Raw genomic sequence first — 23,281 nt, forward strand, 5'->3', positions numbered from 1 at the left:
ACCTTAACATGTTTGAATGTTTAGTATACATTTAACACTGCACCTGAAATATATATACACTTTTGTACATGGAAAGCTCAGTTTGTTGGGCTTGGAATAATTTACTAATTGTTGACTGATTATTCCACTTTTATTTTATTCCTCTTAAGAAATTTAAATAACTTTATAGTGTGGTTGAAAAGAGCCTTTGTGGAAACAGAAATTTAGGAAAAGTTATGTGACCGGCTGACTAACCTAATGTTTCCCAGAAAGTTCAGTTTCTAAATATAACAACTAGATCCTCTGTTGGCCAGACAAAACCTTATTTCTTTAAATACTCATTGAGCCTTACTGTGCCGCAGAAACTGTGTTAGTCGCTGTGAGGGATATAGAGATGAATGAGTCATGATCTTTCTCTCTTTATGGAACCTCTGGTTGGTTGAAGAGGCAGGATAAAAACATAGATAACAGGGTATATATTACAGTGGCTTGGGGAGAGGGGTGTGTGCAGAAGAGATTGAACAGAGATCTACAGCTGATTGATTGAGAACAAAGGCCCTGAGGTGGTAAAGCAGGTATACTGAGAGAAAAGTGTGGGCTGGAGTGTAGAGTGTATGTCGAGGGGACAAAATGGAAAGATAATTTAGAATCAGATTACGGAGAGCCTTGAAGGCTGAGCCAAGGAGTATAAACTGGGTAGACACTAGGGAACCATAGAGAATTTTTGAGCATCTTAGTGATCATTTATACTTTAGGAAAATTAGTGTACATTGTTTCCTGTTCCAAATTTACTCTTGCCTTTTGTCCAGAATTTGTACTGAAATCTTTTCTTTTCCTCGGGCCATTCTTCTTTTTCTATAAGCAGTAAGTGGAAAAGGCAAGACTCCACTTCGAAAGAGGTACAACTCCCATCAGATGGGCCAGTCGAAGCAGTTTCCCCTCGAGGAAAGCAGCTGTGAGAAAGGCTGTCAGGTCACCAGTGAGCAGATCAAAGCCGATATGAAAGCAGCTAGGGATATTCCTGAAAAGAAAAAAAACAAGGATGTTTATCCCAGCTGCAGCAGCACCACCGCCAGCACAGTGGGAAACTCCAGCTCACACAGCACTGCTTCTCAAAGCCCCGACTTTGTAAGGACGGTGAACAGCGGCGGCTCTTCCGAGCCTAGCCCTACAGAAGTGGATGTGTCCAGGCAGTGTGTCTGCTCCCCCGGTGGGTCAGAGGACTCTGAGGCCATGGAGGAGGGAGATGCAGAGAGCTCTGTCTGTCCCAGATGCTGCTGTCACAGGCCCCAGGAATCCCAAAGGAGAACTAGCAGGTGTTCTGATGAGGAACGTCCTTCAACCAGCCGAGCCTGTGTTGTGAATGGCCCGGATGGTACGAGATCCGCCTTTTCCTTTAGGACTCTGCCACAAGGGGGGTCTTCAGGCCCAGCACATGATGAAAGGACTAATGGGAGTGGCTCTGGGGCTACAGGTGAGGACAGGAGGGGGAGCTCCCATCCTGAGAGTTGTGACGTGCAGTCTAATGAAGACTACCCTCGGAGGCCCCTAACCAGGGCCAGGAGCAGACTGTCCCATGTACCGCTGGTATCTGAGTCAGGTATGACAATGCTCCCAGGATTAGCAACTGCAGGGTAGGGCTGGAGAAAAGCAGGAACTTGTTCCATGAGTTTTATAAAAAGCCAGTTTGGCAAATTAAATTCTATTTTGGTGTTCTGTGGATCATACAGATTTTGAATGAATTTTTAGCAATGATTCGGTGGGTGGGGATGTAAAACAGTTTGTAAAACATCCAACCCAGAAAACTCAAATATTTCAGCCTTATATCTGTGTATATATACCCTAAATACAACACTGATTCTGATGGCTAAGCCCCAGTAGATGAACTTTGCTCCCATCCCACACTTAGGGAAGTCTGAACCTAGGAAAGATTTAAACCTTAGCCAAAAGGTCAAGGACCTGAAGTTGCTAGGGCTGGGGGAACAGATCTCAGTGCAGCTTCCTGGGTATACCCCTTTAGCTGCTTCTGCAATACTTAGTAATTTTTTTCTGAAATCTAGTTTTGCTTCCAGTTAGGTTTGCCAGGAGATTAGCAGGTAAGTAACTAGTTTGAGAATTATTTTGGTGAAGATATACTCAGAACTTATATGTGTATTTAATTTCATTAATATTTACAATGTATATGCCAAGGCATTGGGTTGAGTAGGGGTAAGCACATTTCTCAATCATAATTCTTTTTCTATTTCTGACCTTATTTTTAAGCAGTCTCTCTTGCCTTTATTAAATCATTAAAACCTGTCAGTGAGTAATAATGTATTTTAATTTTTTCCAAGTATACCTCTATTTTGAAACCTTAAAATCAGCCCCAGAACATAGGCAAAGTCAGTGCTTTTTTTATATACTAAATAGAGCTGTTTGAATCATATGGAGTTAAACTAACAAAAATAAGCTTTCATAAGATAAACATGAGACCTTAATTAATTGTGTGCTAATCATTATAGTAACATAAACTCATATTAAAATATATGAATTTTATTTGAAGATTTCGTTATACTTTGCAAACACTGGTTCTGCCATATGATGAAAATACTTTTCCCAGGCTGAATTTTGAATGTTTTGTATCTTTTTTTCTTTAATTGTGGTGAAATATATATAACATAAAACTTACCATTTTAAAGTATACAATTTAGTGACATTATGTACATTCACATTGTTGTGCAAGTGTCACCACCATCCGTCTGAACCTTTTCATCATCCCAAATTGAAATTCTTTACCCATTTGATAGTAACTCTCCACTGTGACACCTTTTGTTGCATGGTTTTTCATATTTGTAAAGTCAGATCTACATGTTCTCCTTTATGATTTTTTTATTTTTCTGCTGTAAAAGGCCTTCCTTACACTTGTGCAGATAAATGTTCACATCTTCTCATTCTTTTATTCATCTATTTATTTTAGTTTAGTTCTTTAGTCCAGTAGGAGTTTTATTTTAATCTGTGGGAACTAACTTTATTTTTTTTAATTTCCAATCGTCACCAAGTTGTTTCAGTACTATTTTTCATCTCTATTCACATGCCATCATTTTGAAATGGTCTTTTATCATGTACTGAATTCTTAGATATACTTAGCTTTATCTCTGGGCATTCTATTCTGTTCCAATGTTCTGTCCTCTTTCATTATTCTTTTTAAAATTTTCCTTGACTGGTCATATATTTGTCATTTTTATAGATGTACTTTATAATAATTTTGTTAAGTTCCGGAAACAAATTTTCTTGGTTTGGAATTGCACTAAATTGATAACTGAAAAACTCTTTTTTACAGCATTGGGTCTTCCTATTTAGGGCATATTGTGTTTCCCATTATATTTGTCTCATGTCAATTGCTAAAATTTTATATATTTTTTTGTTTGTTTTTAATATAGATCCTTGATATTAACTGTTGGGGTTTTGACATTTTTGTATCTTGTCTTGTGTTCAGCTTTTCCCCTTTACCATTTCATTCTGACTTGTTTCATGACTAGAACTTTATTTTAGGTTAAATAATTCCCTGAATTTAAAAAAAGAAAATCTCATTTATGTAGTGTTTTTTACTATTACATCTATTTTGTGATTTTTTTCAATTTGAGAAGACGTCTAATGTCTGTAAGTAATGCATTTTCAGTACGTAAATTATTTCCTAATTTTTAAAAACACCATACAGCTGTCTATTTACTTTCAAAAACAGTTTTTCTGGGGAAAGGTCAAAGTACTGATCTTTATATTATTCAGGTCCCTTTTAGAAAGAACAAGTTATTTAGGTGGCTTACAAAATTATTTTTAATCTAGAATGTTGTTGGTACCTATTGGCCATCCTGCTTTAAAAGTTTTAAGGAAACAGATCCAAACTAACACAGAGACAAACTTGATTGTTAAGATTTTTTTTTTTTTTTAAATCAGGTAAAAAAAAAAAATTTTTTTTGAACTTTTTTATTTGGTTTTTAATTTGTGGCCTTGTGGAGTATTAAAGCTATGTTAGAAGCTAATGTAATTATTTGTTTTGTGAATTTCTGTTTTGGGAATAAATACCTGTAAGTTCTTTTGTCCTCACTATATAATAATTTATAAAGTAAATATCAAAAAGGGGGGTTGTCAAATGATAGCATTTAAGATTTCCATAAATGTTAAATTCTTTCCCTGACACCCCAAGACTGAATTGGTCTCCTTTTCTCTGTTTGTGTAGCATCTTCAGCACTAAATGTGAACCACACTGTGTTGTAATCCTGTGTTTTACTGTCTGTCTTTCCAGTAGACTATGAGCTCCATGAGGGCAGGGACATTGTCTCCTTGTTCACCATTATATTCCCAGCTTCTAGCACCATGTCTTACACATGGTATGGGGCTCAGTGAATAATTGTGAACTCAGTAAGTGTAGAAACCATCATATGAGGTATGTTGATGATTGTCCCTAAACAAAATTAATTGTTCCTAAACAGGGAGGGAGGCATAAGAGAATAACAGCAAACACAACAAACTGTTTTCCGTATACGTTGAGAACCCTTTGTTTTTCAAGGTCATCTACATATAAAGTGTGACTTCATTTTATAACTTTTCTTAGAAAACATAAACCACCAATTTAGGCACTCCAAAGAGAAGGAAACTTAACTTCGAACCCCATATTCTGATCAATTAAAGGGGAGGGGAGAGAGCAATCCAGGGAGGTGAGATGTTTGAAAATCAGATGGAAAAGGGAGATTGCTAATAGAAAACTTTATTAGAACACTATCATGGAGGAGTGGAAACACCTGTTTTCTGTTTGTTTTCATTTTTGTGGTACTGGGAGAGAGAACCAGGACCTTTAGAAGTTTAACAGGTGTATGAATTTGGGCCGTCAGGTGGAAATGTGCTGTCTTTGGAAGGTTTCTTGTCAAAGAAGATAATAAAGTTTTGCATGATACTGTGGAAGAAGGCCCTTTTTGGGTTGCCTGGGTCAATATAGTTTTTATTTTTTTCTGGAACACCAGGATTTTGCTTGTTTTCAGGGTCCTTTGGAGGAAGTTTAATGGGTAAAACCCTTGAGCTCCCTTTTTGCCTTCAACCAAAGCAGCTGTTTTCAATGGTTTTGCATGGTAGAATTTCAGAAAGATTTCACATGGTGGAGAAAAGGGTTCTGGTGTGTAAGAAACCACTTGGACTAGATCTCTAGAGTTCTCATGTAAGCCCAAGCCTTTGGGAATTTGCAGTATGTGCATCTCATTTCCCTAGCTTACTTTGTAATCTTTTGTGGAATTACCGAGTGGAATGTTTGTAATTAGCAGTAGTATCTGAAAGAGCAGTGTGGTGAGAATTTAATTCATGAAGGTCAACTGTAGTTCATTCAGTGTATGGTCTGCTACAATATGATTGTGTCCAAAATGAGGACAATGACTTTCAGTGTCTTTTCTTAAAATAGGTTATGTGTGTGCTTATTGTTTTAGATATGAATTTAGAACTTGTTCTTAAATAAAATCAGCATAATATTTGCTTTTATGTGTTTATATATATTTCAGAACAATACTAGTAAATGAGTTAAGGCCTTACTAACCAGGGTTTGACAGATAAAAGATTACAGGTTTTCTAGCATAGTGACTGGTGACAGATGGCCTGGGTTTGACTCCTGGTTCCCACTTAACACCTTGGCAAGCTGTTTTACCTTTCCATGCCTCAGTTTCTTAATATGTAAAATGAGGAGAATAATAAATCCATCCCAGAGGATTCCTTGTTATAAGAATTAAATGTGTTAATACAAGTAAAACCCTTGGAATGGTGCCTGACACACAGTAAGCACTCAGTAAATATTTCTTATTTTATCTATATACGTGTGATGCATTCATTCAGTCTGTAAATGTTGACTGCTGGTTAGTTCATTCAGTAAATGGTATAGCTTATTGCTAGTGGCTGACCTTGAAACAAAGATGAAATAAGACAGTGTTGTTGCCTTCAAGAAGCTTTCAGTTTAAATGCTGGGACAAAACAAGTATACAGAGAACTGCAGAACAATATATAATGTTTAGGGATCCAGGGTGATTTGTGAGAATAAATGGTGTTTGAGCTGGACCCTTCAGGGAAGGATACTGTTTCAAAAAGTGAAGTCAGAAAAGGTGCTCTGGGCAGACACAGCTACAGTGATTAATGGCTTCAGAGGCATTGGCAAGTGAAGATTCCTAGGATATGGTGTGGAATAAAATTAAGAATAAGTGGAATTAAAGCATAACTTCAAATCTCAGGCATTGAAACGTATTCACTAAGCAGCAGTCAGTAATTTAGTTTTTTAGCAGGAAGGTCGTGAATTTAATCTACCAGCAGTATTTAGGATGGAGTGAATCAGAGAGACTAGAAATGGGAATGTTGATTAGTTGTTGGAATGGCTCAGGTTTGAAAGGGATGTTATATTTTATGTAGATATTTGAGGTAATAGAGGGTGAATACCAGTCTAACTGTTCCATTGGGAACTGAGCTGTAGTTTTGAGAATTGCTTTGATGGAGTTTATACATATGCAATTGAGTGTGTTCTGTTGAAGGAAAGAAAGCAAGGCTAAAATTTGGATTTTCCATTTGGATTTTCCTTTTGCCTTTTCTAGAGGTTGCCAAAACAAAGCCACGTCATGCCATGAAACGGAAGCGGACGGCAGACAAGTCCACCAGTACCAGTGATCCTGTGATCGAGGATGACCATGTGCAGGTAAAGGAAAAAACTCTCACTTACCTTTCACAGTCCAGCTCAGTTCTTGAAGAATACAAAGTGACTAAAATTTCTAACTTCATGTAGTTTCTTTGTCCTGAAGAGAATAAATTGGTAACAACTGGTTCTCAATTGTACCAGTGAAAACTTTTAAGCTTAGATAAAAAGAAAAAGAACAGAAAGATACACTCACATGTAACTTTAAAATTTTTCTCCTGTAGGTTCTTGTGTTAAAATCCAAAAATCTTGTTGGAGTCACTATGACCAATTGTGGAATCACAGATCTAGTGCTAAAAGACTGTCCCAAGATGATGTTCATCCATGGTATGTATTTAGGCCCATGTTATACAAAAGCATCATGAATGAGTTTAAAGAACTCTTAAAAACTACAGTAATATTACTGTACTATTTTTTTAAAAGTAAACATTGTGTTGTATTATCTTTAATTCTTTGTCCTATAGTTCTTGTGAGGGTCCATGTGCAGAAACGTAGTTCATCTTTCAAAATAGCCTCTCCTCCAAAAGATAATTGCTACCTGATCTGGCTGAGTGGATTAACTGTGCATGGGCTTTCAAGTCAAATAGACCTTAGCTTGAATCCTGGCTCAGCCATTTACTAGCTGTGTGATTTCTACATGTTTTATGTGTAAATGTTTTTTGAGGGGAGTGGTGACTCGTTCATAAGTGCTAACTGTCCGGTATTTGATTGAGATGATCAATCATAGTCTTAATTTGTGGCACTCAGAATTAGTCCAAGCCGCACTTTTCTTTTTAGTCCTATTTGTTCCTCATTACTAAAACCATCTGCTCCCACCCTCTATACTCATGTATTTAATATATGTCCTTCAGTGCACCTTTCTTGCCTTTACTTATATACTTGTCTTATCTCAAATATAGTGTATTGTTTTGTGTGAGCTTTTAAAATTTTAGATAGGCAGTATGTCCTGTACATGATCTGTTTATTTTTCCTTTTTCACTCAATTATATTTTTTATATCCATCCATGTAAAATTATGAAGATCTGACTTGTCCCTTGCTTTGTGCAAGTTATATGTTCTGTGTTCATTTTCTTCAGTCTGTAAAATGTGCACAATTATGCTTAACAAAGCATTTGTGAAAGTTAAACTTAATGATTTGTATGTTTGTGTGTGTATGTATATGTATATATACATACACAAACACATGCACAAAGAGTACAGAGTCTGACCACTAGAAAACACCTAGTAAATGTTAATTTGTATTATATTAGTATTGCAAAAAAATATTAAGGGGTTTTCTTTTCTTTGTACTTCTCCTGCAGTATTAGTAGTAAACAGGGCTGGCCCATGGCTCACTCGGGAGAGTGTGGTGCTGACAACACCAAGCCATGGGTTAAGATCCCCTTACCAGTCATCTTTAAAAAAAAAAAAAAAAAATTAGTAGTAAACAAAATAAAGAAATCCCATTAAAAGGTGCTTACCAAACATTCTGTCATAAACTAGGAGAATCCCAGAAAGGAGAGATGAAACTGAGATTCAAACACTACCTCTCCCCTGAATTCTACAAAACTCCAGACCCTAGGGACCCTGTGTTCACTCTGAAGAGGTAGTATTTTTCTCCATCCCGTCCAGTGAGGAGTTTGGTTCTAAAACATCTGATAAATCACTATTTCCTATTGGAGTTTCCTCCTAAAACAGAAAACACAGGCTCTTCAAAAGCTCAGAGATCGTCATAGCAGGGTTGCTAACCCTAGCCATACAGCAGCACTGTAAGAACTTCCATTTTGTCAGCAGTCCATTCTCTGACTGAGCATCTCTAACCTTCAGACTCTACTGGCTGGCATCTCATTCCTTTCTCTACTCTGAACTCTGAGAATCAGACTGGTTTTTACCTTGGCACTTGACTCTGAGGAGTCTCCCCATATCTTTTCTAACCTAGTGGTACATTACATGGCCCAAGGCCCAGCCTTCTGTCTTTAAAGCAAATTATTTAGCTCTGCTTATCAGAGGATCTTAGATAATTAGCTCAGTCCCTCGAGACTAACTGACTATAACTTAACAGCAAATGAGATGACTAAATGAGATTAGAACTGACTTCAGCCGTGTCTGGTTTTACAACAGAGAACCATTGGATTCTTATAGCCATGTAGTCATCTCCCTCTTTCCTCCCTTCCTGTCCTCCACACCAATTCCCCTTCTTCTGCTTGTCACAGAAATAGAAAATAAGCCTGAAAGGCAGGAGACTTGCTCAGTGTTTAAACAGCAAAGTTAGTTATGGAGCGAGATTGCTCAGGAATATGATGACATTTAGGTCAAGGGTGCTACAGAAGTTGACTTTATAACATGTTAAAAAGATCAGACTTATGATTTTGTAATCTCTTCCTCTCTCTTATCATTATAAATAATTTTATAATTTCATCCTCTCTCAAGTTGGACCAGGTTGAAATCTGCGATAAAAATTGGAGCAGGTTGAAATTTGAGATTTAAAAAAGGAAGAGTATTTTTCTGAAGTTGGTGTACTAGTGCAGTTAAATGTGCTTATTATATTACAGTGACTTTTCTCTGTGACTCATGTTTTAAAAAGGAAGGTTATTTAATCATGTTTTAGACCAGCTTTTTTCACTAGAAATTTCTGCAGTGGTAGAAATGTTCTTTATCTGCATTGTTCAATATGATAAACACTATACATGTGACTGTTGAACACTTGAATTGTGGCTAGTGCCTGAGGAATTGAATTGTTAATATTATTATATTTTAGTTTATAGCTACAGGTGGCTAGTGGCTACCATATTTGATTGAAGAGCTTTAGACCAAAGTATCCAAATATTTCTGGGTCTTTTTTTTTAAGTTCTGCTTTTATACTTGTGATAGGAATTAAAATCAAATCTGCTCGTTTCCTGTGAGTGACTTTAAGATAATATATATGAAGTAGTCCAGATTTGACTGTTAATTATAAAATTATATAATTTAATAGTTATCATTTATTCTTTTCAACAAATATTTCCTAAACAGGTTTGGAAGTCATTTTCTAGGACTTGGTTTCCTGGATAGTAAAAATCTTAGATAAAAAAATGCACGTTAACATCCCTTTTAGCACAAGGGTGACAACCTCCTTTTGAACTGAACCAAATCATATTTTCAAATCCTTTCATTAACTGTCATTTGTACTCTATGATAAATACTTGACTTTTGTTAAAGATGTTTAAAACTGCAATATTTTGGCTCATAAAAGTTGGGCCAGTCCTCTGAAGATGATTTCAAAGGGGCTATATATTGCTCTATTATTTTGTAAAAATTCTTTATAGAGCTTTTTGTTGTTTTTATTTTGTAGCTACTAGGTGCAGGGTACTGAAACATTTAAAAGTAGAAAATGCACCAATTGTAAACCGATTTGACTATGCACAATGCAAGAAACTGAATATGGATCAGGTACTAGACCAGATACTAAGGATGCCTCCTGAGAGAAATCGCATCATCTATCTACGCCCAATGCAGCAGGTAATGAACTCTGCTCCTTTCTGATGGTACACTTACTGAGGTGATATTTTTTGTTTTGTTTTTTTTAGTCTTCAACCTTCTGGTCTTGTCATTTATGTATTTGTTCAACCCCCGGTAATGATTCTTCAGATTTTACAGCGTTCTTTTAACCAAGCTTCACTGTCTTTCCAGTCTTCTTCATCAGTGCTTCTCTACTAGATTTTTATAAATTTTTAGCAAGTTATATGATGAGGACAGTTGTTATTCAGCAAGTGTTTTACTTCTTGAAAGCTGTGGTTAAGAGCACAGGCTCTGGTTTCAGACTGCCTGATTGAAATTCTGGTTTTCTGACTTGTAGCAGATTACATGAAAATATTAAACAGCCCTTGCAGTCAGTGTGTGAACTTGGCCCCAAAAGAGTCAGTTCAGCAAATAAATAGTTGAGTGTCTCAACACTCAAAATGTACTGGGTGCTGAAAAATACACACCAAATTATCCTTCCCTCAAGAAGTTTGCCTTCCCAAAAAAGAGATAAATATGTATGCCACTAAAAGTTATATTTCATAACTAGAAGTTAGGGAGGAGGGCATTACATGAGAAAAAAGTGATGTTAACAAGGCTACAAGGAGAAGAAAATGTATCTGTCTTTAAGAATGGGCAGTAGTCCAGTTTGAATGGGGTATATGGTACTAACACTCACAGCTCTGTAATGCAGTCAGTATCTAAACCTATAAAGGACACACTCAGAAGTGGATTCTGAGTTGACTGAGATCAGTTACCTGAATCGGGATTATCTGGTTTAATGAGCATTTATACAAGGATACTTCCAAAAGTTTGTTAAAAAAAAAAAAAAGAAAGAAAAGAAAAGAAAAGATAATACAAATCATTCCATGAATTTTTTTTTTTTTTTTTTTTACAAACTTTTGGAAGTACCCTTGTATAACAGAGAGAGATAAATCACTGAGTTTGCTCGGCAGAAGAATTTGCTAAGTCTTAACACTCAGCATGGCAAGCTGTCTGTGTTCAGGGCTGACTGCGATTTTTAAATCAGCCAAAATTTTCAAAACTGGAGGCCCAAGGGAAGTTTGTTCAAGCTCTAGGGTATAGATTTCTAAAGCTTTCTCTTTCTTGGTCCAAAGACTTCTTTCTGATGTCTTTCACAGGTGGACACACTGACCTTGGAGCAGAAGCTGTTTAGTGGCCCTTACCCCTATCACATCTGTATTATCCACGAATTTAGTAACCCTCCCAACATTCGGAACAAGGTGCGCATTCGCAGCTGGATGGACACCATAGCAAACATCAATCAGTAAGTAACTCTGTGGCCCCTAAAGGCCTTTTCAGTCATATCTTATAGCGGGGTCTCCCAGAAGTGAATACCAATTTTTTCTTATTTTAAGTGATTCCATCTGAGCTTTTCAGACAGGCTTATCAGGAAATTAACATGTGAAAAACTGAGATAAATGAAGACTTAAGACTAAAAAGCCACGTGTATTTGCAACTTTTTATTTTCAGTCTTAGAGGAAAATTATAAGAACAGAATGTACGTGTGCTTTTGACTTTGTTTCTTTAGCCTTGGGGCATGGAAAAGAGATTAAGTTAAAGAAGATCTTAAGACCATGATGTTTTATGTTATCAGAAAATTGGACTTTTTATGTATTTGTTATATAAATAGTATATTAACTACCTTCTATACAGGACATATTTGCTTAGAGAGTGGCTTGCTTTCTTTCCTTGATATGATTTTGAAGATAGTGAAGAAAGTAATTTTGACCTGACAACTTGTATTCTCTAGTTTGAGTGTATCCTTACTTCTGTTAGATATGTAATAATTTATTGGAGATCTTCAGTAGAATCTGGACCTGAGACAGTTTTGTCAGTTCTTTTCTACCCTACACCCTAAACATTATTACCAATTTTGTAATTTTTATTTAATTTTTCCTGTTTCCTCCAGAGAGCTCATTAAGTATGAATTCTTCCCCGAAGCCACTCGAAGTGAAGAAGACTTAAAGAAGTACCCCAAGTATCCCTGGGGAAGAGAAATCTATACTTTAGAAGGTATTTATAAATAGTTGTAAAGCTAAATAGCTGTTAACTAGGTGGAGGGACATTCTTTAGGGAAGATATGAGTGGAAGTCTTAAAATTCACCAAAATAGTAGGTGATTTGAATACTTGAAAAAGCAAGGACCAGATAAATGTTGCTCTGCCTGTATGAGTCTTTACCATCCCTAGAATAATCAGAGGCAGTGTAGAAACACAAAAAAGTAGGTGAAAAGTGAAAATTACTGTGGTTTGAGAATTAGAAATGACTTGAGGGCACCTGGCTCACTATCTTTATTTTGTATTTTACATTCTGCTTAGAAAATACTACAGCATTTGGCAAAGTCAGCACTTGCATACCAGTAGCACTGTTACATCTGTCTTCTTATTTTAGGTGTTGTGGATGGAGCTCCATATTCCATGATTTCTGACTTCCCTTGGCTGAGGTCACTACGGGCAGCAGAGCCCAACAGCTTTGCCCGATATGATTTTGAAGATGACGAAGAAAGTAATTATGACCTGACTTGACTTATATTCCCTAGTTTGAGTATATCCTACTGTGTTAGAGACTTAATATTTTGTTTGAGTTAGGAGCAGTGCAGCTTTTATATGATTTCCCATATATATGTTTTTATTTGTTCCTCTTGCAGCCTAAAACAGCTCTGAATTTGTACAGTAGATGATCAGTGGACTTACTGGGGATATGTGAAGGCTGGTGGAAGGATTTCTTCAGATAGATTTTCCTACTAGATTTTTGTGTTATGTAAATATTTGTAATCTTGTTACTCTTTATTGAAGAATTTATCAACTATATTACTTTAAAATTGCTCCAGTTCTACTGATTATTCTGCTACTTATGAGCTTATTATTAGCATGTGGAGACTCATGATTTAGGTGTAGAAATATTAGAGGAAACTTTTGAATATAGTTTCTGTGTTAGCACACTTAAATTCATTTGTAGCCAAAGTCTTTAAAAACTATTTTAAGAGTAAATGAATTTTATGAACTATATGTACACGTATGTGACTTACCTCTCTGGTGCATTATTTTTACTTGGGCTTTTAATTAGGCATGCTGTCTTAGGCATCAAACATGGTATAAAACTAAACTGATGGTGACCCATTCCATGAGCTATTCATACATCAGTTACATTATATTGTAGTATATAGGAACATTTCATGGATCAGCTTATCAGAGTGATTTTCCAAACACTTCTGATTATCATACGTTTCTCCCCTTTTCTTTCTCATTTCCAAGGCACCATCTATGCTCCTCGAAGGAAAGGGCAGCTGTCTGCAGACATCTGTATGGAAACAATAGGAGAAGAAATTTCAGAGATGCGTCAGATGAAGAAGGGTGTGTTTCAACGAGTAGTGGCAATTTTTATCCACTATTGTGATGTTAATGGAGAGCCAGTTGAAGATGACTACATTTGATTGGTCCCTCCTCCTTTCCAGCTATTCTGGCAGAAATATTCTGGGATCATCTAATGAGAATCTCCCCAGAGACTTGGGGAATGCAGTTGGAAGGTCCTGGTTCAGTTTGGTATATAGGAAATATATAAGGAACATTGAAATTGTATACAAAGATTTGTACATAGAGGAAATATACAAAGATACTTCCGGAAGTACCAACTTTATATCATATGTTTATACAATTTAATTTAAAAGTTCATTTTAATGAAGGCAGATAATTTGAAAGAGTTCATTTTGTTCATTTTTCCTGACTTAGTTCATAAATGTCATTTTTTGACTTAGCACCCATTTGCTATATTCTTAATCAATGTCATCCCTTTGAATCTGTGCCTTTTTCTTCTCGAGCAAAGCTGTTTGAGTAAATCTGTTGAAGAGTGTTTGTGTCTTGTGTTCTTTTTTGTTTTGTTTTGTTATTAAAACACCAACTAAACCTTATAGTCAGAGAAGACTATATGTTTCTGTACAAAGCTACAGTTCCTTTTTTTCTTGGTATTATAGTTCCCATGTTTCTTAAAATCAAATAAAAAGACTCATGAGATTTTAAAAAAGAGTTTGAGGGGGAAATGGAAAAGTTTCCAAAGCATTTCTAGTTATTTATTTCCACATTCAATTGTGTATATGCTTTATCTTAAATATAAAAATAAAAGTTTATTAAAAACATTTTTTTGTCCTTGGACCTGAATCCCTCTTTTTCAAGAGTAGCAAACACTGCACAGAGAAGCAATGTATATAGTTGTATCTATATAAGATTCCAGCATAATCCGATTTCTGATCTCTCTTTTTAAAGTTCTGTGGCTTCAAGATGTTCATTCGCAGAACTCTATACTAAACAGAACAATGGGAACAGCAGAATTTCCAAAATATCTGGTCATCAGAGGTGGCCTTTGTAGTGGATTGAATTATGTCCCCCTAAAACTCCCTGAAGTTTGAATTGTGTCCCCCAAGTTTTATGTATTAGAAACTTAGCCCACCGTGAATTAAGGGGGTGGGAAATCCTATTATGGTAATTGAAAGGTGGAGCCTTGAAGAGGTGATTGGATTGTAGGTCTGTGCTGTAGTGAATGGATTAAAAATGGTGGTCAGGGGTGTGGTTCTGAGGGCTTTAAAAGCAGAGGAGAGTCTGTCTTTCTCTCTCTCTGCTCTCTCTGCTTCCACCATCCCGAAATGTGAGACCCCTGGGTCACTGTCACCACCACCAGATGGACTATGGACTTCCCAGCTCAGAAACAGTAAGCAATAAATTTCATTTTCTTTATAAATTACCCAGTTACAGGTATTTCTGTTATAGCAACACAAAATGGACTAATACAGCCTTTCTCCCATCTCAGGGAAAGAAATTGCCCTGATAATGGCAGTGATGGATATAGTACTGTAGTGTTAAGGGTCAAGAGCAAAAGCCTTAGAGCAACACCTGAGTTCAAGTTATGATTTTGACACTTGCCAGCTGAGTGATCTTAGCAAATTACTTAAACTGAAGGTCTGGAAAAATTTTATAAACACTTCCCAATAGACATGGCATTATAGTGTGTATAAGGCATAAAGGCCCTTTGAGATTTGTTCTGCCCCTTTATTTACAAGGGACCAAATGAAGCCTAAGAAGCCTTAGGGAAAAATTGCTCACCCATGGTCAGGACTGGTTTAGACTACATAGGACAAAAACTTGTCTGCTTCCTACTAGGCTATCTCTGTTAAAGACAGAAATGCAAGGATGCCAGCAAATTTTTCTAAGTCTAAAATATTCTGGATGATAATCTTTCTTCAAAGTTCTGTCTTTTCCAAGGCTTTTAAAATTCTTACTAAGGAAGAATGATTCAATTAGGTACTGTCATCTCTTATACTGTTTTCAACTCAGCAACTTCCCTTTTAATTAGATGAATGTTTTCCACTATCCAGGTTAGAACTGGTTTGTGGGAGGCAGAACATAAATTGCAGAATATTCTAGATATTTCAAAATAATCTGGAATCCTCAATGTTCAGCTAAGACTCGGTGGAACTGGTTTTTTATTATAACCATAACCAAATCGGGTAAATAATGCTTACGTCGGCCACAAGAGGCCGCTGCTTCCTAACTTCTTAGTTTGTCCATCTAACCATCTAACCTGAACTGTTAGATAAGTACAGCAGGGAGCATTAAAATCATTCTAAAGATTCCATGACCGGAATAACTGAAAAACAGGACTTGGAAGATGCCTATTATAGTTTGCACTTGGTAAGTGTATGTAGAATGAATGGCTGGATAGTGATTGCCCTACAGAAGGGGTCAGCAAGCTTTCTATATAGGGCAAGATAGTAGATATTTTAGAAGCAACAGGTCATAGACATTCTCTGTGGCAACTACTCAACTCTGTTGTAGTGGAAAAGCTGTCGATGATAAATGAATGGGCATGGCTATGTTACAATAAAATTTTATTTCTGAACACATTTGAATTTCACATAATTTTTACATGTCACAAAAAATTACTCCTTTGATTTTTTTTCCCCCCTGTCATTTAAGAAAGTAAAAACCTTTCTGAAGGCTCACAGACTGATTTGGCCCCCAGGCCACAGTTTGCCCACACCTGCCATAGGTAACTGAATAGTTCTATTCATTCAATTATGTCACCAACCAGTGGTGCAGTGTCTGGCACATTTTTAGAAGGCCTTAAGAAATATTGCATGGATGATATGTGACTGAAGTATGTCAGTGTGAGAGAATCTGTCTCTCTCATGCTACCAGTTATGTGGGTCTAACAATCCCTCTGAATGATAGCTGGCACCACATTCTTAGGCTTTATATTTGGAATCAGAAGACCTGGGTTTGGGTTCTGACTTCCTCAAACAACTGCTGGTGACCTGGAGATGGTCACAATCCCTACTCTTGAGCCTCAGTTTCATCTGTAAAATGGTAACAATAATACACCCACCCCATAGGGCAGTGGTGAGGGTCCAGTGAGAGCCTCCAGTAAACTGAACAATCTGATGTAAGTGGAGATAATATTGCTTCCACTACAGTTTCACTTATTAATAAATGAAAGAAGGGTTTTCATACTAATCTTCCCATAACCTGTTGGAAGGTAGGAAACAGGACTGGTGAGGCCATTAAGAAACAATGACAGTATGAAAGCTAGCATTTTAAAAAGTGATTTACTAAGTACTTTTCACACCTCTTTGTAATAACACTTTAAGTATGATCAGTATGTCCCCTACTTTACTGTTGAAGACACTAGGGTTTAACAGGTTAAATAACTTACTCAAAAACACACATCTAGGTAGTGGTGGAAGCAGGATACAGGTACCTGTGCAATTTGAGCAAAGTTTCTCAGGCCATCAAGTGGGAGAAGGCTAGGTGAGGCCCATCTAAGGGCCAGCCTTCCCCACAGGGAAGCTGCCAAATCAGAGGTGCTGCTGCCACTTAAACTTGAAACTGCTCCAGCTGACCTTCATATGGTCAGCACTGTCCCAGAAAAGCAGATGCTGCCAACTTGCCTTTGCAAGCCTCAGATGCCCCACTCAGACATTGGATGCAGCTAGAATGTAAAAGAAACTACGGAACAAAATATACAATGTCTGTAGTATGAAATGTATACAAAACAACTAAAAAAAAGAATTACGTGTTGGTGTGAAATAACATTTAGTATGGAATACTGCTGAAAAAGGCAGGCTACAGGTTATAAAATACAGCATCATCTTATTTATATATAACAAAAAACCCCAAACCATATGTTTTTAATACGTACATTTATATGTATGTCAATGCACAGCGAATGTTTTTGAATTATATAAGCTAAATGATGAGAGCAATTACTTCCAGAGCAGGAGTAGGATTGAGTTGGCATCAAGGGATATTTTGCTGTATCTATATAATTGGAACTTTTTATAGTGGGACTGGATTGCATAAATACAATATTTGTGAAACCCATAATGTATATCGTCTAGTAAAAGAAGGAGAAAAGAAAAAACACTTTGCTAGATTGGAGGGAACTGAAGTGTGTTGAATCCTAACTTCTGCCCAATCTAAGCTCTGAGTACTTGGACAAATCACTTTCGCTGATAAAGTCTGTTTCCTCTTCTATAAAATGAAATCAACAATTCCTTCCCATGAGCTGTTGTGAGAGGCTCAGAGATCTTGTGAAAGTGTGCAGAAACTGTAAAGTGCCTGCAGTGGTGAGCTGATGCTTTCTTGCTGAGACCTATGGGGGCGTATTCAAAAAGTTTCAGGTTCCAACCCAAAAACGTGAGGAAGTCAAACTGCCTTCTGCAGGGGCCAGTCTGGGTATCAGCAGCCTCCCTGATGATCTGGATTATAAAGGACCAATGCTTCTTTGGCTCACACATCTGGCTGGTTATTCAATAATCCTAGTCTGCTGAGTACTAGAGAGGCTAGGAAAGATCAGTGAAGAATGGCACTTGATCAGTGATCAATTATGTACCCAAGTCCCTCAATTGTTTAAAGATGGATATTGAGGCTCAGAGAACGGAAGCATGAGCAGAAGAATGCAACAGAGCAATGAGTGGCAGAGTTCAGACTGGAATGGGCATGTCCAAAGTTCCTCTCCAGGTCTCAAGCTAATGTGCAAGGGAAAAGTTTTAGGCAACATGAGGAAAGGGGCCACTCCTAACTTGTTCACGGCTCTCTCCTAACACAGAGTCCAACACGTGAACGTGGAATAAATTAATCCCAGTAATGAACACTTTTGTACACATTTAAGACTGTGGGCTTTAGAATCAAACTGCCTGGGTTTGCATTCCGAATTCACACTTTCCAGGTCTGTCACCTTGGGTTAGTCACCAAATGTCTCAGCTGAAATTCGCTCATCTGGAAAGTGGAAGTAATTTTGGTACCTATCTTGTAAGAATTTTATGAAAATTGAGAATAAATGAGATAACCCACTTAAAGCACCACAGTGCCTAGCAGAAAGGAGCTCATTAAATGTTAGCTTCTCTTATTATTGCTGTTATTATTATTATTATTATTATTATTATCTAAGATATGTGCTGGGATGAGCTGAGAGAAAAGAGAAAGAGAAACCTAATCTGAATAGAATGTAACAGTAGTTAAAAATATAAGTAGTTTTGCTTCCCTTCTCTCCATGTTTCCAAAAGTGTGGAATACAACTTGTAGTTAAATCACATTAACTCTTGAAGTTTGGAAGTTCTTCTCTTGAGAGTTCTCTTTTAACCCTTCCAATTAGCCGGAAGAGTCCTGCGCTGGAGGTAAGCGCTCCTCCAGCACTCACTCATCTCCCTTTAAACACAGACCCAGAGGACAAGCTTGGAGTCTGGCATCCAGCTAGAACTTAATAGCCTTGTTTTGTTTTCATTTATTTATCTCTATGGCTCCTTTCTATTTGTGGCAAATAATATTGATTTCCATTTTGGACAGTGATATAATGTTTTCTTCTAAAATAACTATGTAAGTGAAAACTTAAATTGACTTAAATAAAGATATTAAGTAAATAACAGTACAGGCTGAACACATACTTATATTTGGTGAAAATCATAACAGTGGTTCTTGGATGACCGATGTTGGAGCACTTACAACAATACTACAAGCTCAGAGGTCATTTCCATGAAGATGGAATCATTTGAAGATGAGACTAGCAAGGCTGGTTAAGGCCAAAGCAACATAGTGTTCCACACTCAGGCCTTCAAATCCATCCCTGAATTGTTTAAATTCAAACCAAATATTCGGCCTCAGTTTTCTAGACTGGAGGGAAAAGACATTGCAAATTTTGGCTAAAAGAGGCAAATGTGTTAGTCTTTTTTTCCCCTCTTAGACCAGGTGTTAGAGGAAGTACTTGGACCAGAACAAAGCAAAGTAATAGAGAAAAAGAGAAAAGCAACAGTGATCTCTCACCAAAGAAAGATACAACACCAAAGACATAAATCGGTAGACAGCACAGCACCAAGGAAAGATTATTTTTGTTCTTACTTGAAGACAATGTTAAAGGCAATTTAGTTATATCCACTCCCCAGCTCCTCTGTGGGTCCCCTCCCTCATCCACCCCAACACCCACCCCCCATTCTTCAGCTAGACAACAATTTGCTTCAGGAAAGAGCAAGTCAGCAGCATGAAGAGGAAATGCAGGTGAGATGAGAAGGTGAAATCTCAGAAGAAAAGGTTATTCTGCAAACACATATGTGGGTGTCAGTTGAAGACGTTTTTATTTCTTTTGCTTCCTAGCTGCTAATGGTGTGGGCTGGTATGGGAGTTTCAGGGCTGGACAGTCCCGTGGGCTAGAGAGTCAAGTGGAGAGGAAGTACAGTGTACCCCCTTTATCCCAGGCATGGGGGAAGTCTAGTTGCAGCATCTATCACCCCAACAATTGTCAAGACCAGTCAGACAGATGTGGCTGAGGCCACATCCCCCTTTTCCCCAGAAGTATCTCTCCTTGACATTGCAAGCTTCCTAGAAGAGGGTGTCCTTCTTAGAGAGGAGGGAAAGGTATGGGATTCCTCCTTCCTTGGACAAGCTATATAAGTCTTCTCCTTCTGAGTCTTCCACACACATGCTGTGTCACCTGGACTCCTGGAAACCACAGATTTAACTAAGGCTAACCAGGCTAGCAGCTGTCCAGACAGAACAAATCTATCCCTGTCTTTGAATCTCCAGTGTGGGCATTTGGTGCATCACTCACATCATTCCAGCCCTAGTCCAAAGAGACGGCAAAGCATGCCTGTGGGGCCCTTTTCTGCAAAGGAGACCACTTTCTTGACAATGATAAGAGCTACTATTCCTGCAATTGCTGTCCTTTCCCTGGTCCGGAGTGCCTGTAACCTATACAGACATCATACGTGGGCTGGCTCACAGAAGCATGTCTGGAGAGTCAGGGAGAGCCCCATGATACAGTGAGATCTCATTTTTCCACCTGGGTTGTAATCTTTAAATCTCTACTGAATCCAAATTGCCATTTAATATGGGAGACCTACCAGTAAGAAATAATATTTTACACAAGCAGATATGCTTGTTAAGCTTCTGGGAGAAGAAGCATTTCATAGGGAAGAAATCCTACTGTGTTTATGCATGTGTGTATGTATGTATGTATTAAATAGTAGATCCTATCAACGCTGGGGGCATAAAACAAAGTTTACCAGCTGCCTCAAATCACTAAACATATTCCTCCTCGTTGCTGTCTAGTTCTTACTATCTGTGTCTTAGTCCCACCCTAAAAAATGCTCTGTGCTTGGAGAAGAGACCATGTTCAGACAGCTCATGGAGAAATTCTGGACCTACAAATTAACCAATCTCTGCTTTTTCTATGAAAAAGTGAAGAAAGGGAATCAACTCTGAGAAAGGATATCAATCCTCAACATGGGGAGGGTCCCATCAGCCATGCTTAGTTTTCCCAAGACTGTGGGGTTTCCTGGGATGTGGGATTCACAGTGCTAAAGCCAGATGGCTGGTCACCCTAGTCCTATGTGAGGTCTGACCATCCCTTCTCACCATATCTCAGGACAGACAGAAGAGAGAGGGCTAATGGATTCTGCCTTCATGGATGAAATACGGGTTAAGGGGGCAATTGTGACTTTTAAGATCGCTTAGGACAAAGGGTTAACTCACCAGGTAGAAGGGAAAGGAGAACTTGCAAGGTTTAAACTCCTGGCACATCTTTATCTTGTAGTGTGTGTTACAGATGTACCCAACACCACCGACATTCCCAGTTCCCTTTGTTTTACTATAAGGACCAGCAATGATCCTTTTAACAGAGTTTTTATTGGCAGCCAAAAGAAATGCTGCTGAAAATAATTGCCCTCAGAATCTTAACCTGGGGGGATAATTTACTCCGAGATAAAGTAAGATAGTGATAGCTTTGACACTAAAAAGAAAGCATCTTTTTAGGAGTTTAGAGAGAATGAGATGCTGATAAAAAGGTGTAGAAAATGGAAAGCCCAGGAGCTTCAAACCCCAGGGGGTCAATGAAGATTTTTGTTTCTGTTTTTGTTTTTGAACAAAGCTAATGGGCTGTGGTTATGTCTTTGCCCAAAGGAGGAAACTGCCCTGCCTGAGACCAGGTGCTCCTCAGCACAGCGCCCTGAATGTCCTAAAAAATGTCCCATGGGAATATCTCAGTTTCCCTTCCAAACTGTTGGTTGTATGACCATTCTCAATCAACATTCTCAGGAAAGGGGTAGGGTCCTTTTCTCATTGCCATGGAAGGAAAGCAAATCAAGGGTCATTCCAAATGACATCATCACCAACGAGAAAATGGCAACTTTAAACACACACACATGCACACGCACACACACACATCAGACCAGATGTAAAGATGCCTTTGGTAATGGTTCTAAAACCAAAACCTAAGCAGAGTGCCCAAAGTCTATCCCCAAGAAAAGAGAAAAGAAAAATGTTTGTGGTTATAAACCAAAAATCTTGATGTTTCACTTGTCAGTACTTTGGTGTTTCTACACAAACATCTTTGCATTGATGTCAGCCTAGCTTCATTAAAAGACCCCTGATTAATTTACCCACCAAAGCATGTCCAGAAGAAGATGGCCGAATGGAGAGGAAACTGGGGATGTTTGGTTTAGAGACAAGACTGAAAGGGGTTGGTGGAAGACAAATCATTGTCCTCCAATATCTAAGGGCTCTCAGGAGATGAGGGGGTCAACTCTATGGCCCCAGATGGAAGCTGGGGCAGTAACAGATTTGTGTTCCAACAAAGGAAAGAACTTCCTTATAATTAAAGCTTCCCCACAGTAGAAGGGACTGCATTAGGAGGTAGTGAGCTCCTGTCCTTGCAGGTGTGCAAGCAGAGACGGACCAACTTTCAGAGGTGCAATGGAAGATATTACTTCTGCTTTGTGTGGGAGGCTGTGCCTAAAGATGCCTGAAGATGCCTGAAGTCCTTTCACAACTCTGAGATCCTCGATGCTCTGGCCTCAGGTCCTGCCCAACTCTGTCCTCCGTGGGCCTTCTCTGGGCCCTTGGCCCCCACTGCCTCGTGCCTCACTGGTGGTGATGCGGATCAGGAGAGATGTCAGGGTGTCCTGTTCATGCAGACACGAATGGGAATGAATGACTAAGTTGTGAGTCTCAATCAGAAGCAGGACTCCAGGGATTCTGGATCATTGTGTATGGGCAGTTTCTCAAGTTCTTGGTGATGTCCACTGTGCAGAACTGTGTACCTAGGGAAGAAGGAGACAGCATGAGAATTCACAAGCATCCTTCAAAAGCACCAAGGAGAGCCCTCCCTCCAATCGTGACTCCCTTTCCTTGCATGCTTCTGAGGGCATGGCGAGGTAGGAGTGGGAACTGGTGGTACTTCATAGGGAGTGAAGGCCGAAGAATTGCAGCCAGATTGCTTTGTTAAAAGTGGGGAAACTGAGTCCTGGAGGAAACAACAGGCCTAAGTTTACACAGAGAGTGAGTAGCAGAGCTAAGACCAAAACCCAGATTTCCTTTCTCCCCAAAAAGCCTGGGGCTCTTCTGTTACTCCTCAGAATAAACACAGTGTACTACTTCAAGCTGTACCCTGTACCTCTATACACTAAGTCCTCTCTACCAGGGATACTGTTGCACTAGGCAATATCAAAGTGCTGACTGAGATGAACAAACCACTTAGGGCCTGAAGTACAATGTAACCATATTTGTCACTCTGATTCTTTTGGGTGCCATTTGGAACAGTAAATTATGAGATGAATCAAACAGCAAGTTGACTG

General features: G+C 38.2%; 2 protein-coding genes across 5 annotated transcripts in view; one reads left to right on the forward strand and one right to left on the reverse strand.

Moving 5' to 3' along the window:
- The window catches only part of FBXO38 (F-box protein 38), a 54,329-nt gene extending 40,310 nt beyond the window's left edge, over window positions 1-14,019 (forward strand). For 3 of the 4 annotated variants that reach the window (XM_063087035.1, XM_063087036.1, XM_063087037.1), the window contains 8 exons: window positions 845-1,579; window positions 6,573-6,673; window positions 6,895-6,997; window positions 9,981-10,147; window positions 11,290-11,435; window positions 12,081-12,184; window positions 12,562-12,675; window positions 13,425-14,019. In XM_063087035.1, the coding sequence (XP_062943105.1) occupies window positions 845-1,579; window positions 6,573-6,673; window positions 6,895-6,997; window positions 9,981-10,147; window positions 11,290-11,435; window positions 12,081-12,184; window positions 12,562-12,675; window positions 13,425-13,603 (1,649 nt within the window). In that variant the 3' untranslated portion in view covers window positions 13,604-14,019. The remainder of the gene's footprint in view (window positions 1-844; window positions 1,580-6,572; window positions 6,674-6,894; window positions 6,998-9,980; window positions 10,148-11,289; window positions 11,436-12,080; window positions 12,185-12,561; window positions 12,676-13,424) is intronic. The other variant, XM_063087038.1, reaches the window with a different exon arrangement.
- Window positions 14,020-22,659: 8,640 nt separating this feature from the next.
- Window positions 22,660-23,281, reverse strand: part of HTR4 (5-hydroxytryptamine receptor 4) — a 97,141-nt gene continuing 96,519 nt past the window's right edge. Inside the window, exon 6 of the mRNA XM_063087669.1 lies at window positions 22,660-22,747. Within this exon, the coding sequence (XP_062943739.1) occupies window positions 22,660-22,747 (88 nt within the window). The remainder of the gene's footprint in view (window positions 22,748-23,281) is intronic.

The sequence above is a fragment of the Cynocephalus volans genome, chromosome 2, assembly GCF_027409185.1.
Source record: "Cynocephalus volans isolate mCynVol1 chromosome 2, mCynVol1.pri, whole genome shotgun sequence".
Taxonomy (NCBI): domain Eukaryota; kingdom Metazoa; phylum Chordata; class Mammalia; order Dermoptera; family Cynocephalidae; genus Cynocephalus; species Cynocephalus volans.